Below are 22,083 nucleotides of genomic sequence, written 5' to 3'. Positions count from 1 at the left end.
AATCACTGCTTTCATCAACAGGAGTGTTGGGGTCTGGGTGGCAAGGAGAGAAGAGGTAAAATGTGCATCTGCATTTTCGTGGAAGATAGAGTGTGAAGAAGATGGTGCGTTAGGGGCGATTGAGGTGTACCAGGAATCATGCAGAGAATGGTCCCTTTAGAATGCTGAAGGGGAAGCAGAAGGAAAGGTATGCTTGCTGGTAGCATCAAGTTGGAAGTGACAGAAATAGTGGGGTGGAGGTTGAGGACAAGGGGTTGTGGTATTGTGGTTCCAGGGGAGATGGAAAGGAATGACAGCAGAAGTGTGGGAAATGTGGCTGACATGACATGGGGGTCAAGGACCATGTCAACCACAGCGTTGGTGGGGGGGGAGGGGGTTGGTAGGGAGGGAGGGGCTGGTGGAATTTCATTCCATTTTGTCCTTGTCCCAACCACTCCATGCTCAAAACAAATGACATCTCTAACTCTTCCCAGTTCTGATGTGAAGTCACTGATTAATTCTGTTTCTCTCTCCACAGATTGTTGTCTACCTTGGCAGCGAAGAGCAAGGTATTATGTTACTGTGGTAAAATCTTTTCAAGGGTTTTGAAAACTAAACAAAAGGCAAAACAATCATATTGAATGTTGTTAATGGACATGTTTGCTCCCTTAATGTAATTTTAAAATTATTTATTACTAATGGACAGGTTTTATTTCTGAAATTTTAGCATGAAATTAAGATTGAATAGGCCTGCTGTGATCTACTGGGTTGAGACACCATTCATAGTGTTAGCTGATCTCAACCAAGACAGCTGTACAGGAGCTAAAACAGTGGCAGACATTTAAAGAGATATCTCATAACTCTCAACACATATATATTCCATTGAGAAGGAAAGACTCTACAAGAAGGCTACTTCATCTGTGGCTAATCTGTTTTCAAATTGAAAGAGAGGGCTTACAATACTGTGAAGGTTACTGGTGGGCCTGGAGATTGGGAACATTTTAGAAACTAGTAGAGGATGACTAAGAAAGTCATAAAGGGGTGGCACGGTGGCACAGTGGTTAGCACTGCTGCCTCACAGCTCCAGGGACCCGGTTTCAATTCTAGCCTTGGGTGACAGTCTGTGTGGAGTTTGCATGTTCTCTCCGTGCCTGTGTAGGTTTCCTTCGGGTGCTCTGGTTTCCTCCCACAGTCCAAAAATGAACAGGTTAGGTGGATTGGCTATGCTAAATTGTTCCTTAGTGTCCCAAGGTGTGTAGGTTAGATGAATTAGCCATGGTAAATGTTGGATCACGGGGATAGGGCGGGGAGACGGCCTGGGTAAGAAACTCGTGAATCGGTGCAGATTAAATGGGCCGAATGACCTCTTATGCACTGTAGTGATTCTATGATTCTAAGAGGGAGGAATGATAGTATTGGAGTAAACTGGCAAGAAATATAATAACAGGTAGTAAAAGCTCCTACAAGTCTATTGAAAGGAAAAGAGTAGCTAAAGTAAACATTGTTCCCTTAGAGGATGGGCAATTAATAATGGGAAACAAGGAAATGGTCGAGGCTTTGAATAAGAATTATGTGTCGGTTTTCACAGTAGGAGACACAAAAAGCATCCCAAGAATAGGAGAAAATTAAGAGGCAAAAGTGAAGAACTTGAAACAATCACTATCATTGGAGAAAAAGTACTAGGAAAACAAAAAGGCGGCACGGTAGCACAGTGGAGGGCGGCACGGTAGCACAGTGGAGGGCGGCACGGTAGCACTGTGGTTAGCACTGCTGCTTCACAGCTCCAGGGTCCCGGGTTCGATTCCCGGCTCGGGTCACTGTCTGTGTAGAGTTTGCACATTCTCCTCGTGTCTGCGTGGGTTTCCTCCGGGTGCTCCGGTTTCCTCCCACAGTCCAAAGATGTGCGGGTTAGGTTGATTGGCCAGGTTAAAAATTGCCCCTTAGAGTCCTGGGATGCGTAGGTTAGAGGGATTAGCAGGTAAATATGTGGGGGTAGGGCCTGGGTGGGATTGTGGTCGGTGCAGACTCGATGGGCCGAATGGCCTCCTTCTGCACTGTAGGGTTTCTATGATTTCTATGATTTCTATGAAAGCTGGTGGCTTGCATCCTCGGGTATTAAAATAAGTGGCTGCAGGGATATGAATACATTGGTGGCACGGTAGCACAGTGGTTAGTACTGCTGCTTCACAGCTCCAGGGTCCCGGGTTCGATTCCCGGCTCGGGTCACTGTCTGTGTGGAGTTTGCACATTCTCCTCGTGTCTGCGTGGGTTTTCTCCGGGTGCTCCGGTTTCCTCCCACAGTCCAAAGATGTGCGGGTTAGGTTGATTGGCCAGGTTAAAAAAAAAATTGCCCCTTAGAGTCCTGAGATGCGTAGGTTAGAGGGATTAGCGGGTAAAATATGTGGGGGTAGGGCCTGGGTGGGATTGTGGTCGGTGCAGACTCGATGGGCCGAATGGCCTCCTTCTGCACCGTAGGGTTTCTATGATTCTATGGTTGTGATCTTCTTTGTTTCTGGAAAGATCTCAGTTGATTTTAAAACTGCAAATATAACACTTCTAGTCAAGAAAGGAAGAGAGACTGAATGCAAGGAACTAGAGGGCATTTAGCCCAACATCTGTCATTGGGAAAATGACAGAACCCATCACTAAGGAAGTGGTAGCAGGAAATTTGGAAAATCAGGCTGGGTCAGCATGATTTTGCGAAAGGGAAATTGTGTTCAACAAATTTATTATACTTCTTTGAGGTTGTGACAAGCAGGGTGGATAAAGGAGGACCTTTTGGCCGCTGTAGTGTACTTGCATTTTCAAAAGGCACTCAATAAGGTGCCAAAATAAAAGCTCATGGTGTTTGGGGTGATATATTAGCTTGGATAGAGGACTGGCTGAGCAACATGAAACAGAGGATCAAGATAAACATGTAATTTTCAGGTTAGCAAACAGTAACTGGTGGAGCCAGGGATCAGTGCTGGGACCTCAACTATTTATAATTTATTTAGATGAATCATAGAATCATACAATTCCCTAGTGCTGAATAAGGCCATTCAGCCCATCGAGTCTGCACTGATGAGCATCTTACTCAAGCCCACCCCACCTGCCCTACTCTGTAACCCCACGTATTTACCTTGGCTAATCCACCTAGCCTATACATCTTTGGACACTAAAGGACAATTTAGCATGGCCAATCCACCTAACCTGCACATCTTTGGACTGTGGGAGAAAACCAGAGCACCCAGAGGAAATCCACACAGGACCAACTATATCAGCAAATTTGCTGATGATACGAAGATAGGTTGGACAACAGATTGTGAGGAGGGCGCCAGGAAGAATCTGCAGAGGAATTTAGATAGGTTAAGTGAGTGGGAAAAAGAGGTTGTCCATTTTGGCAGAAAAAGTGGAAAAGCAGAATATTATATTGAAATGTAACAAGTAATTAGCAAGTTAAATGGAATATTGGCCTTTATTGTAAGGGGAAGGGAATATAAAAGCAGTGAAGTCTTGCTACAACTGTACAGGGCATTACTAAGACCACACTTAGAGTACTGTGTACAGTTTTGGTCTCCTTATTTAAGGAGGAATATACTTGCGTTAGAAGCAGGCCAGAGAAGCTTCAGTAGACTGATTCTTAGAGCAAAATTGTTGGCTTATGGGGAAAGGTTGAGCAAGTTGCGCCTATACTCATTGGATTTTAGAAAAATGAGAGGTGATCTTATCAAAAAATATAAGATTCTGAGGAAGCTTAGATGCTGTGCTGAGAGGGTGATTGCCTTGTGGGGGGGAATCAGGAACTCGAGGGCACGGTTAAAAATAAGGGGTTTCCCATTTAAATGATGGCAAGCAGGAATTTCTTCTCTCAGGGTTGTTAATCTTTGGAATTCTCTTCCCCAGAGAGCAGTGAAGGCGGCACCTTTGATTAAATTTGAGGCTGAGTTCGACAGGTTTCTGGTCATAAAGGAGTCAAGGGTTCTCCAGGGCTGGCTAGAAAGTCCAGTTAAGGCCACAGTCCATCAGCCATGATCATATTTAATGACACAGCAGGGCTGATGGGCCAAATTGCCTCCTATTACTTATATTCTTCCAACTGGTCTCATTACCTCTGGTGAAGGAGGGGAAATTTGAGCATGGTTCCTGTTCTTTAATGTTATTCAGCGGCCTATTCTGGAGATGTTGATTCATGGAGATCAGATGTGGAAAGGATTGGCGTTGGCCCACAGTCTTCATCAAAGCTGACAACACTTGTGAGAAACTTTATGGGTGGGATTTTATGGCCTTGCTCAGGTGAGACCGGAAATTCCCACCTGAGGTCAATAGAGATTTCCATTGTCGGACCCTTGCCTGTAGCGATTCCATGGTAGGTGAGGTGGTAGAGTTCCAGCCTATGTCTCTGTTGCTCATCTGGAGAAACGAGTCAATAGCTGGAGAGGCAAGGATTAATCCAGGATAGTCAGCATGACTTTGTCAGAGGGACATCATGTCTAACAAATTTGATTGAATTTTTTGAGGAGGTGACTAGGTGTGTAGATGTGGGCAGTGCAGTTAGAACATAGAACATAGAAAGCCACAGCACAAACAGGCCCTTCGGCCCACAAGTTGCGCTGATCATATCCCTACCTCTAGGCCTATCTATAGCCCTCAATCCCATTAAATCCCATGTACTCATCCAGAAGTCTCTTAAAAGACCCCAACGAGTTTGCCTCCACCACCACCGACGTCAGCCGATTCCACTCACCCACCACCCTCTGAGTGAAAAACTTACCCCTGACATCTCCTCTGTACCTACCCCCCAGCACCTTAAACCTGTGTCCTCTCGTAGCAACCATTTCAGCCCTTGGAAATAGCCTCTGAGAGTCTACCGTATCCAGACCTCTCAACATCTTGTAAACCTCTATCAGGTCACCTCTCATCCTTCGTCTCTCCAGGGAGAAGAGACCAAGCTCCCTCAACCTATCCTCATAAGGCATGCCCCCCAATCCAGGCAACATCCTTGTAAATCTCCTCTGCACCCTTTCAATGGCTTCAACATCTTTCCTGTAATGAGGTGACCAGAACTGCACGCAGTACTCCAAGTGGGGTCTAACCAGGGTCCTATAAAGCTGCAGCATTATCTCCCGACTCCTAAACTCAATCCCTCGATTAATGAAGGCTAGTACACCGTACGCCTTCTTGACCGCATCCTCCACCTGCGAGGCCGATTTAAGAGTCCTATGGACCTGGACCCCAAGGTCCTTCTGATCCTCTACACTGCTAAGAATGGTACCCTTCATATTATACTGCTGCTTCATCCCATTGGATCTGCCAAAATGGATCACTACACACTTATCCGGGTTGAAGTCCATCTGCCACTTCTCCGCCCAGTCTTGCATTCTATCTATGTCTCGCTGCAACTTCTGACATCCCTCCAAACTATCCACAACACCACCTACCTTGGTGTCGTTGATGTTATCTACACAAACTTCAGTAAGGCTTTTGACAAGGTCCCGCATGGGAGATTGATCAGGAAGATAAGAATCCATGGGTCAATTTGGCAAATTGGATCCAAAATTAGCTTAATGGCAGGAAGCAGAGGGTGATGGTCGATGGTTGTTTTTGTGACTGGAAACCTGTGTTTTCTCCTATACCGCAGGGATCGTGCTGGGTCCCTTGTTGTTTGTCGTGTACATTAATGATCTAGATGGAAATTTGGGAGGTATGATCGGTAAGCTCACAGATGACACAAAAATTGATGGTGTGGTAAATCGTGAGGAGGAAAGCCTTAGATTACAGGACACTATAGACAGGCTGGTCAGATAGGCAGGACAATGGCAAATGGATTTAACCTTGAAACATGTGAGGTGATGCATTTTGGGAGGATTAACAAGGCAAGGGAATACACAATGAATGGTAGGACGGTGGGAAGTATAGAGGACCAGAGGGCCTTGGGGTGCATGTCCAAAGATCCTTCAAGGTAGCAGGACAGGTAGATAAGATAGTTAAGAAGGCATGTGGAATACTTGTCTTTATTAGCCGAGGCATAGAATATAAAAGCAGGGAGGTTATGATGGAGCTGTATAAAATACTCAATAGGCCACAGCTAGAGTTGTGCAGTTTTGGTCATCATACTATAGGAAGAGATATTGTGAGCCTAGTCAAAGAGAAAAAGGAAACATTTGTCAAAGCTAGGAGGCTGGGAACACACAAAGCAAGTGTGGAATACAAGGTAAGTAGAAAGAAACTTAAGCAAGGAGCAAGAAGGGCTAAAAGGGGTCATGAAAAAGCATTGGCCAGCAGGATTAAGGAAAATCCCAAGGCTTTTTATACATATATAAAGAGCAAGAGGGTAGCCAGGGAGAGGGTTGGCCCACTCAAGGACAAGGGAGGGAATCTATGTGTGGAGCCAGAGGAAATGGGCGAGGTATTAAATGAGTACTTTACGTTAGTATTCACCAAAGAGAAGGACTTGGTGGATGATGAGTCTGGGAAAGGATGTGTAGATAGTTTGAGTCATGTTGAGATCAAAAAGGAGGAGGTATTGGGGTTCTTGAGAAATATTAAGGTAGACAAGTCCCCATGGCCTGATGGGATATGCCCCAGAATACTGAGAGAGGCAAGGGAGGAAGTTGCTGGGGCCTTGAGAGAAATCTTTGTATCCTCATTGTCTACAGGGGAGGTCCCAGAGGATTGGAGAATAGCCAATGTTGTTCCTTTGTTTAAGAAAGGTAGCAAGAATAATCCAGGTAATTACAAGCCGGTGAGCCTTACATCAATGGTAGGGAAATTATTGGAGAGGATTCTTCGAGACAGAATTTATTCCCACTTGAAAATAAGTGGACATCTTAGTGAGAGGCAATATGGTTTTGTGAAGGGGAGGTCGTGTCTCACGAACTTGATCGAGTTTTTCGAGGAAGTGAGGTCGATGATTGATGAGGGTAAGGCAGTGGATGTTGTCTACATGGAATTCAGTCAGGCCTTTGACAAGGTCCCTCATGGCAGACTGGTGCAGAAGGTGAAGTCGCATGGGATCAGAGGTGAGCTGGCAAGGTGGATACAAAACTGGCTTGGTCAAAGAAGACAGAGGCTGGCGATGGAAGGGTGCGTTTCTGAATGGAGGGCTGTGACAAGTGCTGTTCCTCAGGGATCAGTGGTGGGACCTTTCCTGTTTGTAATATATATAAATGATTTGGAGGAAAATGTAACTGGATTGATTAGTAAGTTTGCGGCCGACACAAAGGTTGGTGGATTTGCGGATAGCGATGAGGACCATCAGAGGATACAGCAGGATATAGATCAGCTGGAGACTTGGGCGGAGAGATGGCAGATGGAGTTTAATCCTGACAAATGTGAGGTAATGCATTTTAGAAGGTGTAATACAGATAGGAAATATACAGTAAATGGCAGTAAAATACAATAAAAACCCTTAAGAGTATTGATAGGCAAAGGGGTCTGGGTGTACAGGTACACAGGTCACTGAAAGTGGCAATGCAGGCGGAGAAGGTAGTCAAGAAGGCATACGGCATGCTTGCCTTCATCGGCCGGGGTATTGAGTTTAAAAATTGGCAAGTCATGCTGCAGCTTTATAGAACCTTAGTTATGCCGCATTTGGAATATAGTGTTCAATTCTGGTCGCCACACTACCAGAAGGATGCGGAGGCTTTGGAGAGGGTACAGAAAAGATTTACCAGGATGTTGCCTGGTATGGAGGGCATTAGCTATGAGGAGAGGTTGGAGAAACTTGGTTTGTTCTCACTGGAGCGACGGAGGTTCAGAGGAGACCTGATAGAAGTCTACAAGATTATGAGAGGCATGGACAGAGTGGATAGTCAGAAGCTTTTTCCCAGGGTGGAAGAGTCAATTACTAGGGGGCATAAGTTTATGGTGCGAGGGGTAAGATTTAAAGGAGATGTACGAGGTAGATTTTTTACACAGAGAGTAGTGGTTGCCTGGAACTCGTTGCCGGGGGAGGTAGTGGAAGTGGATACGGTAGTGACTTTTAAGGGGTGTCTTGACAAGTACATGAATAGGATGGAAATAGAGGGATATGGTCCTCGGAAGGGTAGGGGGTTTTTGTTAAGTCGGGCAGCATGGTCGGTGCAGGCTTGGAGGGCCGAAGGGCCTGTTCCTGTGCTGTAATTTTCTTTGTTCTTTGTATCCCTCTTCAAGTAAAGGGACCAAAACTGTGCACAATACTCCAGCTGCAGTCTCACTAATGCCTTGTACAGTTGCAGCAACACTTCCCTACTTTTATACATTTTGAGGAATAACCTTTTCACCCAGAGGGTGGTGAGAATCTGGAACTCAGTTCCTGAAAGGGCGTAGATGGAGGAACCCTCACAACACTTAAGAAGCATTTAGATGAGCAATTGAAACGCCATAGCATACAAGGCGATGGACCAAGTGCTGGAACTTGGGATTAGAATAGATAGGTGCTTGATGGCCAACACTGATACGATGGGACGAAGGACCTCAATCTATGCTGTAAATCTCTATGACTCTATGAGCTTCAGGTGAGGAGAGGAGGGAAAAGTTAGAAAAAAACAATAGTGAAGAAAATAGAATTTCAAAACTTAGTGTGAACCTGGCTGGTGCCATTTTGATAAGCAAAACTGAGTTCTGCAGGACTCCATGCCAAAGCCTTGCTTGCTGATTTGCTCTTAAATTTGATTCACAGTAATAGGGCTGTGACCATATTGCAGAACCTTGTAGCAGAATGAAATATGATACAAGGTGAACGCTGCAACTCAGGTTGGTTTTTAGCCCTGTTCAAACCACTATAGAAAGTGTGAGAATTTAAAATATGTAACTTAAAAGTAAATTACTGCAGGTGCTGCTATCTGAAACAAAAACAGAGAATGCTGGAAAATCTCAGCAGGCCGACAGCATCTGTGGAGAGAGAACAGAGCTAATGTTTTGAGTTTGAGTGACTCTTTGTCAGAGCTGAAGATAATAGAAAACAGGGTGAGGGTTATACTGTTGTGATGAGAGTGGGTTGGGGTGGGGAAGCTGTGAAGGCTGGATAGAGAGCCAATGGTTGGTGGAGATTGGGGAGATTGACAAAGGTGTCATAGATAAAAAGACAAAGGGCATATAAATGGTGGTGATCATGGCTAAGAAGGGTGCTGATGGCGGCCCATTAAGAGATCAGAATGCAGAACAAAGATAAGCAGTGTGTCAAAGGACAACCTGAGACAGATAATAGATGGCCCTGGTGGAGTGGGGGGAGGGGAGACAATGGCAAGGGAACATAAGAACATGAGAAATAGGAGCAGGAGTAGGCCATCTAGCCCCTCGAGCCTGCCCCACCATTCAATAAGATCATGGCTGATCTGAAGTGGATCAGTTCCACTTACCCGCCTGATCCCCATAACCCCTAATTCCCTTACCGATCAGGAATCCATCTATCCGTGATTTAAACATATTCAACGAGGTAGCCTCCACCACTTCAGTGGGCAGAGAATTCCAGAGATTCACCACCCTCTGAGAGAAGAAGTTCCTCCTCAACTCCGTCCTAAACCGACCCCCCTTTATTTTGAGGCTGTGCCCTCTAGTTCTAGTTTCCTTTCTAAGTGGAAAGAACCTCTCCATCTCTACCCTATCCAGCCCCTTCATTATCTTATAGGTCTCTATAAGATTCTCCCTCAGCCTTCTAAATTCCAACGAATACAAACCCAATCTGCTCAGTCTCTCCTCATAATCAACACCCCTCATCTCTGGTATCAACCTGGTGAACCTTCTCTGCACTCCCTCCAAGGCCAATATATCCTTCCGCAAATAAGGGGACCAAATAAGGCAAATAAGGCTTTGACAGATTTATAACTTTCTGAAGAGGATCACAGTTTTTAAGTGCCTTGTCCAAGTGTATTTTTTTATTTTGACAGATTTATGAATTTTCAACAATTTCCAAATGTTATTACAGTGTTTGTGAATTCTGTTTATAAATTAGATACAGATTGAGTTGGGGGAAGGGTGAGGGATGAAAAGGGATGAGGTCATTGCCTCTGGGAATGGGTGGGTTTTTAACTTGGCCATTTCAGCACTGGCCTGCCTCCATCTTCCTCCATTACTGGCCCCTAGTATCAAACTTTTATTAGGTAAAATGTGTGATAAAAATACTGTTTTGTTCTTATTTTACATCCCCTAAACAGGGAAGTCTTGTGGTAATGTTCCCTACCTTTGCGCCAGAAGCTCCAGCTTCAAATCCTATGCCAGGAGGACTTGTGGGCAATGGATGAGCCTTTGAGATGTGGTTCCATAGGCTGATGTCAACTTGGTAATCCTTCCATTACCAACTACCCACTATTCACCAAATAATAGTGAATATAATAAAAAAAATCCATTTATCATCTCATTTGAAAGACAGTGGCTGGAACTTTACCACCTTGCCTGCCCCGATTCCAGGGCAGGTGAGGCTTGCAGAACAGAATTCTCCGTTGGCCTCGGGTGGGACTTTATGAGCTTCGCCCAAGCGAGGTTGTAAAATCCCACCCAGGAACTCCGACAATGCACCATCAGCTCAGCGTAGAGTTTGCGCTCAAGTCTCTGAATTGCAACAACCTTTGGAATCAGATATGAGACTGCTACCAATGAAGACGATTGGGCGGTGGCTCAGGCCAACATCACTGGCTGGGATTGATAGCACATTTTATTCATTGACTGTGGGTCGGAGCGGCTCATAATATTTTCATTTGGGATAAAGAGGAGCCCTCCTATTGTTGTGCAATGGAGGTTCAGTATGTGACAATGAGGCACTAGGGCATTTGTAAATTGAAAATGAGTTCTGCAAGAGCCATGAAACAAATGGGTCTTTTTCCGAATGACAGGCAGTGCTAATGGGTTACCGCAGGAATCTGTGCTAGGACCCCAATTGTTCACATTATGCATTAATGATTTGGAAAAGGGAATTAAATGCATTATCTTCAAATTTACAGATGATGCAAAGTTGGGTGGGAGGATGAGCTGTGAGGAGGATGCAGAGATGCTTCAGCATGATTTGCATAGGCTGAGTAAGTGGGCATATGCACGGCAGATGCAGTATTATGTGAATAAATGTGAAATTAACCACTTCTGTAGCAAAAATAAGAAGGCAGATTGTAATTTGAATGGGTGTAAATTGAGAGAGATGGATAGTCAGTGAAACCTTGATGTCCTTATGCATCAGTCGCTGGAAGTAAGTGCACAGGTACAGCAGCAGTAAAGAAGGCAAATTGTATGTTGGCCTTCGTAGCAAGAGGATTTGAGTACAGGAATAGAGATGTTTTACTGCAATTGAATTGGTGAGGCCATACCTGGAATATTGTACGTAGTTTTGGTGTTCTTATCTGAAGAAAAATGTCCTTGCTATAGAGGGAGTGCAGTGAATGTTTACCAGGAAGATTCCTGGGATTGTCATATGAGGAGAGACTAAATTGGTTAGGATTATATTCATTGGAGTTCAGAAGAGTGAGAGGGGACCTCATAGAAACTTATAAAATTCTAATAGGATTAGACAGGGTAGATTAAGAAAGAATATTCCTGATGGTGGCGGAGTCCAGAACTCGGGGTCATAGTTTGAGAATATGGGGTAAAACTTTTAGGAATGAAGTGAGAAATTTCTTCAACCAGAGAGTGGTGAATCTGTGGAATTCACTATCACAGAAAGTAGTTGAGGCCAAAACGTTATGTGATTTCAAGAAGAAATTAGATATAGTTCTTGGGGTTAAAGGGATATGGGGGGAAAAGATGGGATCAGTATATTGAATTTGATAGTCAGCCATGAACAAAAAGAATGGGAGAGCAGGCTCCAAGGGCCGAATGGCCTACTCCTGCTTCTGTTTTCTATGTATGTTTCTATGTACATCAGAGCTTAACTGAAATAAATTGTTCTGCACTTAAAGCATTCATGATGGGAGTATGGTGGGTGATGTACTTCTGTCAGAGATGTCTGCATGCTTCCTGCCTGATACATGGGCGCATTGTAAGCTTTGAAGCATCTGAAGAGCAAGCACTGGACCGCCAACTTTCAAGGCTCTTAAATCCTAAATGGCATTTTGCTAGGATTAAATAGTATTGGCTTTTCAGCCAGCCATCTGCTTTCTCCATGCTGACTGACTTCATTTAGATAACAGATCACTATCATTGGTAATGAGGATACTGTGAAATCTCACTGCTGTATCGTTCCTCGTGTCATTATGATAACAAGGCGAAGAGGTTATGTCAGCAGAAATTTTCGATGAAGGGTTGAACTAGGTAGGAAAAGGTTTCCCCCCGCTTTTCATTTTCCTGCCCCCTTCTGAAGTTGGGAACTAGGACCGGGAGAACACAATGAGATGATCTAGTCCATTTTGCAGAACACATGGGAATTTCTTATAGCTGCCACATGAGTTGCTCTGTGTAACAGATTGCAGTAAAACTTTCAAATCTAGCTGTGCGCATCTTCAGATTTACCAAAATGCCTTGCGAATGTCTACCAACATTTCATTATCCACGCACGCACAGCTTTGATGCTCTGCATGAAAAAATAGCTAACATTTACTGCAAAGCATCTTGGAAAAGTAAAGTTGTTTTTAAAAAAAACCTGCCTGTTCTGCTGTATGAAAAAATAATAAATAAGTTGCATTTTTAAAAGTTTTTTCGGGGCAAGGTTGATTTTGACTTCCTTGTAGATAATATTATTGCAGCCTAAAGTTTTGTGTATCTGAGGATTTATATAGAGAGTACCAGTAATCAGATCTTTAGTTTATGCATTACTCATTGATGTTGCTTTGTCTTGTTTACAGACAATGGGAAATTCATATGCTGGGCAGCTGAAATCTGCACGCTTTGAAGAGGCTCTTCATAATTCAATAGAGGCATCACTTCGTTCCAACAGTATTTCTCCTCGACCAATTTTCTCTCAGCTGTATCTTGAATCGGATCAGCCACCGCTATCCCCTGAAGGTTAAGATAATTTTTGTTTGGTTTCATTGATCGTTGGAAAAAGTGATTCACTGAAGCAAGTGAGTCCTTTTTGCTGGCATCCATTTTCACTGGTATTTTCACTTCCTGCGGAGCTCCTTATGAAAGATTGCTGTACATGTATAGCAAGTTGCACTGCATGCAGTAAGACATGTGTAGTATTACTGAAAAAAGAGACATGCTATCAAAGTTTTTCATCTTGCACGTATCAGCACTGCTTACTAGAAATGGCCAATAGTGAAAGGGGAACAACAATTTATACTGCATGAAAAGAGAGTGCTGATTTACTGGCAAGTGGATTGATGGCGGTGTTGCCATAAGGAATGCAGCATGGAACAATTAATTGCCCAGCTTTGTTCGAATTCAAACTAGGCAGGTTGACTCTGATTGGTCAAGGCATTGCCCTTGGGAGGGAACCAGGGAATGACTGTTCTTTAAGCTATTGTTTAGTTGAAGAAGGTGCAATATGTGGACATGTTCCTTCTGTCTGCAAAGGGCAGGGCCCTGATGTGGCTTCCAGCTCGTGTAATTCAGCCACTACAAACCTGACTGACAATCTTAAATAATTCTTGTCCTAAGAGTTAGACTGAAAATAAGTTTATATAATGAGGCCTCGCAGAAAGCTTAGAAAAACCATTATGCCCGATGAAGCAGTGGCGCCCAGAGGAAACATTGATAGCTCAGGCTGTCTGATCTCTATTGTCAATTTCACAGTGTTTGTTTACAAAACGTTAAGTGAATTTAATGGTTTGTGGTTTTTATTATTGATACTTAGGAGAGTCTGGATAATTGACACTTTTATTAGTTTGTAGTAAAATGACTTTCTTTTCAACATAGCAGAAAGTAATGAATTAATTACTTGATTTAAAAGCTTTTTTTAATACATTCTACTGAAATTATAGCATTCATATGTTCTAGACAGTGCATAATGGGTCAATGGATGTCCACCACCTGTTTGTAGGCTACAAATCCACACCTTGGAGTCTTAGAGCCTTAGACTGATGAAGCAAGCCAGACAGAAAGCATTTGGATGAGTTGGGGACTTTACAGTTGCCCAACAATGACAAAGTAATTCTTGGCTTGTTCTAACTTGCCTGCCCTATCTTTGCCCCAAGCCATTTCTGCCCAAATCTTTATGAAGCGTTTTTTGTTCATCAACCTTAATTTTCCATTCGATTATGTGGGGCTTATAAACAAAGAGTCTGTGAAATGTCAATTTGTTACTTTAAAGTTTTTAGACTCTGTACACAATAAATGCATGTTAGAAGCTATAGCCTCCCTCCTTAAGTCTTTCAGCCAGCCATGTTACACCTGGGAATGCATGAACTCAAGGCTCAAGCTTCTCGTATAGGCATAAAGTGACTATGGAAAGCTTGTTATAGACTTTCCAGCAGGAAATGCTGTTATGTGGGTAATAAATCTATTATAAAATTGTGCAGTTTTTCATATCCTTCTCATGCTATAAATCTTATCTGTCATGCAAGCTGACAAAATCAAAAAATATTTCAAGCAATTTAATTGATTTGATATCTTTCTTTCATTGGTGAATATTGCTGATCCTTGATTGTACATTTTACATATATCTTTAATAATTGAATAAAAGCAAATTACTGCAGATGCTGGAATCTGAAACCAAATAAGAAAATGCTGGAAAATCTCAGCAGATCTGGCAGCATCTGTATGGAGAGAAAAGAGCTGACGTTTTGAGTCCAGACAACTCATTGTCACAGCTGGAGCTTTGACAAAGGGTCGGCTGGACTCGAAATGTCAGCTCTTTTCTCTCCTTACAGATGCTGCCAGACCTGTTGAGATTTTCCAGCTTTTTCTCTTTTGGTTATCTTTAATAATTATTCATTTTAAGTTTATCTACCTGTTTTCGATTAGATAGTTTCCACTTGTTTAGTTGTGATTCTCCACTGTTTTGCAAATATGAACACTGATGCAATTAAGTGTGAGATTTACATACATTAAATGTGACATCTGGGGGTGGATTCTGCGGGCCGGCTAGCCCCAGTCGTGAATCGAGAGTCGGCAGGAAAGCGGGTTTTGCGTCGGGTGCCAAACCCACTGCGGCCCTCTCAAGCTGCACTGCCGGCCCTGATCGGGTTCCCACCCAAAGAGGGTGAGAACTCGATGCATATTTAAATCCACAAATGTAAGTGGCGGGTTTGCAGCAGCAATGCTAACCACTGTGTTACCGTGCCTGCCTTTCCCACAGCTTGGGGCCTTGCCAACTGAAGGTGTGGCCATCAAGGTGGAGCGATCGGCGATGCATGCAGAGGCCAGAGTTACAACAGCGCAGATATTTTGGAGTGTTGTGGGGGGTGGAGGATTTACCTGAGATGGGGATTGGTGAAGGCATGGAGGGATTTGAAAACAAGGATGAGAATTTTAAAATCAAGACATTGCAGGAGTGGGGCCAAATAGGTCAGAGAACGCGGGTGACTGGTGGAAGTTAAGACATAGGCAGCGGATGTTTGGATGATCTTAAGATTACAAAGGGTAGTCTAACCATTATCTCTTGGCATTCAATGGCATTATAATCATGAATTCCCCACTATCAACGTCCTGGGGGGGAGGGGAGGGATGTTGTTGGCCTTAACCTGAACTGGACTAGCCGTATAAATTCTGTGACTAGAAGAGTAGGTCAGAAGCTAAGACTACTGCAGCGAGTAACTCACCTGACTCCCCAAAGCCTGTCCAGCATCTACTAGGCACAAATCAGGAGTGTGATGGAATACTCCCCACTTGTTTGGATGGGGGCAGCTCCAACAACACTCAGGAAGCTTGACAACATCCAGGACAAAGCAAAATGCTTGATTGGCATCCCTTCCACAATCGTTTTCTCCATCACTGACATACAATGGCGGCAATGTGCACCACCCACAAGATACACTTCAGAACTCGCCAAGGCTCCTTTGACAGCATCTTTCAAACCCACAACTGCTACCATCTAGAAGGAAAAGAGCAACAGACACACGGAAATACCACCAGCTGGAAGCTGTCCTCCAAGCCACACACTGTCCTGCCTTGAAAATATATCGTTCTTCCTTCTTTGTTGCTGAGTCAGTATCCTGGAATTCCTTTCCTAACAGAACCATGGGTGTAACTGCACCATATGGACTGCAGCAGTTCAAGAAGGTAGCTCTCTACCACCTTCTCAAGGGCAGTTAGGGATGGGCAATAAATGCTGGCCTAGCCAGCGATGCCCATATCCCATGAATGAATAAAAAAACATATGGAGATCAGCCAGATGGAATAGCTGAGTCTGGAGGTGTGATGAAGGCATGAATGAGAGTTTCAGCAGGAGGTAAACAGGGACTAAGTTGGGTGATGTTACAGAGTGGAGATAGGCGGTCTTAATAATAGTATGAATATAATGTTGAAAGCTGATCTTGGGATCTAATGTTGTGACAAAGGTTGTGACCAAACTTAATCTCAGACTATTGTCATGGAGAAGGATGAGGTTGGTAGCTAGGGACTGGAGTTTGGAATGTGGACTGAAGACAATGGACCAATTTTCTGTCCCCCTCCCCCACCCTCAACTCCCCACTCCTACCGGATTGTCTGGTCAATTGACTTTTGTTTGGGATGCTGAATGTCCTGTGGTAGGGAAGCAGGAAGAAAAGCCATTCCAATTTGTTCTTTTTTTAATAGCATAGATCCATTAAGGGGAAGCTTGATAAACAGATGAGGAAACAGTGTGCGGATAGGACTTGCTGCTGGATGGGAGGCTCATGTGGCACATAAACACTGGCAAAATTGGAGCCACTAACATTGCTACAGATAGCTTCAGACTACAACATGTTTGTAAAAGTGCATGTTGTCACAGCAACTTGGACTCTATGGGTGATCTGTACCACCCACATTATTAGTGAGTATGTTATTCATGGTCTGTATGACTCATTGCTTCTCGGCCTTTTGGCTAAGATCAAGCCCAAGGTGGGGTGCAATGTCTTACCTTGTGAACTTGGATCTTGTTTGTCTCTCTTGTGGGGACCTGGAATTGGATTCAGTTGGATTTTGAATTTGGTTTTTGGAACAAGCAATGGATGGATTTGGGTTTGCCCGGTCCACTTTGTAACTTTGTAAGGATGGAGTAAAAAAATTTTTTTTAAATATGACTCAGTCATTGATGAAGATGGCTTTCCATAAACAAACAAAACATATCCTATAAAATTCTTAAATTAATCATTTATTCAGTTTCTAAGTTTTCTATTAAGCCTCAAAATGCAAAAGCATTAATCTGGCAAAGTTCTTTGCTCATTATTCTAGAACGTGACTCATTTTCCACCCATTGTTGGAATCTTTTCTTCCTAGCGATAACAATAAACATGATGTTGCAGGGTTCTCTGGAGGCTAGGTATCGCCATTCGGCCAATACAAATACTCACAAATGCCGGTGTCTCTGTTTAAAGACGTATAACCAACGATGGAAGGGAGAGATAACACTGGTCAGTCCAGTGCCTCTCTACAGAGAAGGCTCTGAGCTTTCCAATATAACTCTGAAGTTACAATGCACGGATCGATCAATTATACATTTCTCAAATCAAATGTTCCCGCCTTTCATTAGTTATGATCAAATCATCTTCAATATAAATCAATCATTAATATCACCTGTCACATACTTTAGCCAATTGTATTCTACTCTCTGATATCATGGGATTTCATTGGTCCGTAGAATCTGGATGCTTCTTCCCCCTATTGCTGATGCATCTTCCTCTGTTGCCTAGTAACACCTGACGCTTAGCTGCAAAGATCAAAGTTAAGGTTCCCACCAACTCCTGCTACGCCACTGGCCAAACCAGACAGATATTTAGACCAGACAGCTTTTATCCAGACGGGTATATGGTCTCACGTCTAAGAAGGAACCTGTCTTATCTAGCTAGTGTGAAAAACTCTATTCATAGGTAGCCCTGAGAACCTTCCTGCTAGCAACTTACGCTGATAAGAACTTGCACATTCTGAGGTTTCATTGTTTCCAAAGAATGTGGTTCTGTCTACTAAGGCTTCATCCCATCATCCCTCGCAGCAGCCTGCTCTTGGCTAAAGTGCACAATTACTTTATAAAATACAGTTAATACATTTAAAATACCAAAATACATGTTTAAGTCAGAAACACTTGTTCAGATCTCATTCTTAATTGCCTTGATACAGGCAGTTTCCCTGTTAAACTGTTAGTCTGATCTGAGGTCATTTTACTTATTGCGAGTATTTTGTTAGTGATTTAAATCCTTGATTATTTGAAATTTCTCTAACCTACTAGGATTTCCTCCCCTACACATGACAACTAATAATTACCCCCACTGCTGTCTCTCACATGATGATAGCAGTTTGATTTCCACATGCTGTTTTAATATAGCGAGTTCAGAATGGGAAGGCACAATTGTAATAACTTTATACACATTCATCACTTGCCCGAAACAGAATCTTTGAGAATTCAGCTTCTATTTCAAATTCTTTAGAACAAGATTCAGTTAGATATCACAAAACGAGGGACAAACTATTCTACTCTCCTTGTCCTGTTCATGCCCTTTATTTCCTCAGAGCTCCTACTTTTTCACAACTAAAAAAATTATCCCAAATTGTTTTTCTTAGATGTGTTCCCCAAATGAATTTAATTTGTCCACTTGACGAGAGAGGGGAAATAGGAGGCGAACAAATACATTTGTATTTCAACATTATAAAATGCAAATTAAACCTAAATAGTTGAGACACAAAACATTGTCAAATCAGAGGTGAGAGCAGGTTGCAAGCCTTCCTGTCTGTCTAGTATTTCCTCGCTCTGTTCTCCTGCTGTCTGCCTTGTGTGTGAGTGAAGCCTGTAAGACTGCAACCCACAGGCTGATTACGGAAAGGCACCGTCACACAAACCGAGGAACCCCATGCTTGACAATGACAGTGGGTGAGTCGGAAAAAGACCTTCTCATCCTTCATCCACAACCTACTGCTTTCTAGCACTGCTTCAACATAAGCTGTCACCTGATTCTCTCTGAACTTCCCAATGATTCCTTGACTCTGAGACACCCTCTCCCGCTGCCCAGTGAGATTTAATTTACACAGTGCCTTTAAACGCCAAACTGATGGGATCCAAACACTTTGTGATATTAATTAAATGCTGCAGTTTTTATCTCTGTGAAATAGTATTCTTGCCCTCTTAATTGCCAGTTAAGATCTATTGGCTATTGTTTAAATGTAAGGTGCCTCCTTTTTGGAGCAAGCACAAGCAATGGGCCCAAACTTACACTGAACCAGAAGGGAAAGCTTCAGATTAATTCAAATGCCATTGACCATAAAAGAATATGCCACATTGCCACCCAGTGTTCAGAACCTGAAATGGCAGTGGCACAAACTGTCGAATTAGCTGGGAAATCCTATTAAAAAGGTGACAGGGCGAGTCATAGAGTCATAGAATCCCTAAATTGCAGGAGAGGCCATTTGGCCCATCAGGCTCGTACTGGGGAAGGTGTGACCTCTATGAGAAGGATGGTCTACACCTTAATCAGAAGGGGACCAATATCCTGGGGGGTAAATTTGCTAAGGCCATGCAGGGAGGTTTAAACTGATTCGGGGGGGGGGAGGGATCCTGAGTAGTGGGGCTGAAAGTGAGGGATGCATGGATGGGGACTGCAATGCACGGCATTGCAGAGGTGGGGTGGAGCAGGGTTTGAAATGTGTATACTTCAATGCCAGGAGTATTCGCAATAAAGTGGGTGAACTTGCAGCGTGGATCAGTACCTGGGACTTCGATGTTGTGGCTATTTCAGAGACATGGATAGAGCAGGGGCAGGAATGGATGCTGCAGGTCCCGGGGTTCAAATGTTTTAGTCGAAGTAGGGAAGGAGGTAGAAGAGGGGGAGGGGTAGCATTATTGGTCAGAGATTGTATCACAGTGTCAGAGAGGAGGTTTGATGAGGACTTATCTGTTGAGGTAGTATGGGCGGAGATTAGAAATAGGAGAGGAGAGGTCACCCTGTTGGGAGTCTTTTATAGACCTCCTAAAAGTTCTAGAGAGGTTGAGGAAAGGATTGCGGAGTCAATCCTGCTTAGGAGTGAAAGTAATAGGGCAATTGTTATGGGGGATTTTAACTTGACTAATATTGACTGGAATTGTTATAGCTCTAGCTCGTTAGAGGGGTCAGTTTTTGTTCAAAGCGTGCAGGAAGGTTTTTTGACTCAGTATGTAGACAGGCCAACTAGAGGTGAGGCTATATTGGATCTGGTGCTGGGAAATGAGCCAGACCAGGTGCTAGACTTGGAAGTTGGTGTGCATTTTGGTGATAGTGACCACAATTCGGTTACGTTCACCTTAGTGATGGAAAGGGATAGGCATGAACCTCGGGCCAGTGGTTTTAGCTGGGGGAAGGGTAATTATGAGGCTATTAGGAGAGAATTAGGAAACATAGGTTGGACTAGGAGATTACAGGGACTGGGAACGTCCGACATGTGGAGTTTTTTCAAGGAGCAGCTACTGCGAGTCTGTGATAGGTATGTCCCTGTCAGGCAAGGAGGAATTGGTAGGGCTAGGGAACCGTGGTGCACCAAAAAAGTTTCTTTGTTGGTTAAAAAGAAAAAGGAGGCTTATGTTCGGATGAGACGTGAGCACTCGGGTAGTGCACTAGAAAGCTTTAGATTGGCTAAGAGGGAGTTGAAGAGCGAGCTTAGAAGGGCTAAAAGGGGACATGAGAAGACTTTGGCGGATAGGGTTAAAGAGAATCCTAAGGCGTTCTATAGGTATGTCAAGAACAGAAGGTTGGTTAGGGCAAGTTTAGGGCCAGTTATAGATGGCAGAGGGAAGTTATGTGTGGAACCGGAGGAGATTGGTGAAGCATTGAACCAATATTTCTCTTCGGTGTTCACGCAAGGGGACATGAATATAGCTGAGGAGGACACTGGGTTGCAGGGGAGTAGAATAGACAGTATTACAGTTGATAAGGAGGATGTGCAGGATATTCTGGAGGGTCTGAAAATAGATAAATCCCCTGGTCCGGATGGGATTTATCCAAGGATTCTCTGGGAGGCAAGAGAAGTGATTGCAGAGCCTCTGGCTCTGATCTTCAGGTCGTCGTTGGCCTCTGGTATAGTACCAGAAGATTGGAGGTTAGCGAATGTTGTCCCATTGTTTAAGAAGGGGAACAGAGACTTCCCCGGGAATTATAGACCGGTGAGTCTCACTTCTGTTGTCGGCAAGATGTTGGAAAAAATTATAAGGGATAGGATTTATAGTTATTTGGAGAGTAATGAATTGATAGGTGATAGTCAGCATGGTTTTGTGGCAGGTAGGTCGTGCCTTACTAACCTTATTGAGTTTTTTGAGAAAGTGACCAAGGAGGTGGATGGGGGCAAGGCAGTGGACGTGGTATATATGGATTTTAGTAAGGCGTTTGATAAGGTTCACCATGGTAGGCTTCTGCAGAAAATGCAGATGTATGGGATTGGGGGTGATCTAGGAAATTGGATCAGGAATTGGCTAGCGGATAGGAAACAGAGGGTGGTGGTTGATAGTAAATATTCATCATGGAGTGCGGTTACAAGTGGTGTACCTCAGGGATCTGTTTTGGGGCCACTGCTGTTTGTAATATTTATTAATGATCTGGATGAGGGTATAGTTGGGTGGATTAGCAAATTTGCTGATGACACCAAAGTCGGTGGTGTGGTAGACAGTGAGGAAGGGTGTCGTAGTTTGCAGGAAGACTTAGACAGGTTGCAAAGTTGGGCCGAGAGGTGGCGGATGGAGTTTAATGCGGAGAAGTGTGAGGTAATTCACTTTGGTAGGAATAACAGATGTGTTGAGTATAGGGCTAACGGGAGGACTTTGAATAGTGTGGAGGAGCAGAGGGATCTAGGTGTATGTGTGCATAGATCCCTGAAAGTTGGGAATCAAGTAGATAAGGTTGTTAAGAAGGCATATGGTGTCTTGGCGTTTATTGGTAGGGGGATTGAATTTAGGAGTCGTAGCGTTATGTTGCAACTGTACACAACTCTGGTGCGGCCGCACTTGGAGTACTGTGTGCAGTTCTGGTCCCCACATTACAGGAAGGATGTGGAGGCTTTGGAGAGGGTGCAGAGGAGGTTTACCAGGATGTTGCCTGGTATGGAGGGGAGATCCTATGAGGAGAGGCTGAGGGATTTGGGATTGTTTTCGCTGGAAAGGCGGCGGCTAAGAGGGGATCTTATTGAAACATATAAGATGATTAGAGG

At 43.7% G+C, this 22,083-nt stretch overlaps 1 protein-coding gene across 1 annotated transcript in view; it reads left to right on the top strand.

Annotated features, from left to right (window-relative positions):
* The first annotated feature begins 535 nt into the window (after positions 1-535).
* Positions 536-22,083, top strand: part of greb1l (GREB1 like retinoic acid receptor coactivator) — a 139,176-nt gene continuing 117,628 nt past the window's right edge. Inside the window, exons 1-2 of the mRNA XM_078216079.1 lie at positions 536-548; positions 12,705-12,864. Coding sequence (XP_078072205.1) covers positions 12,708-12,864 — 157 coding nt within the window. The 5' untranslated portion in view covers positions 536-548; positions 12,705-12,707. The remainder of the gene's footprint in view (positions 549-12,704; positions 12,865-22,083) is intronic.

This window comes from Mustelus asterias, chromosome 7, assembly GCF_964213995.1.
Source record: "Mustelus asterias chromosome 7, sMusAst1.hap1.1, whole genome shotgun sequence".
In the NCBI taxonomy this organism is placed as follows: domain Eukaryota; kingdom Metazoa; phylum Chordata; class Chondrichthyes; order Carcharhiniformes; family Triakidae; genus Mustelus; species Mustelus asterias.
The sequence above is the reverse complement of the archived record's forward strand: the minus strand, read 5'-3'. Positions and strand labels throughout refer to the sequence as shown.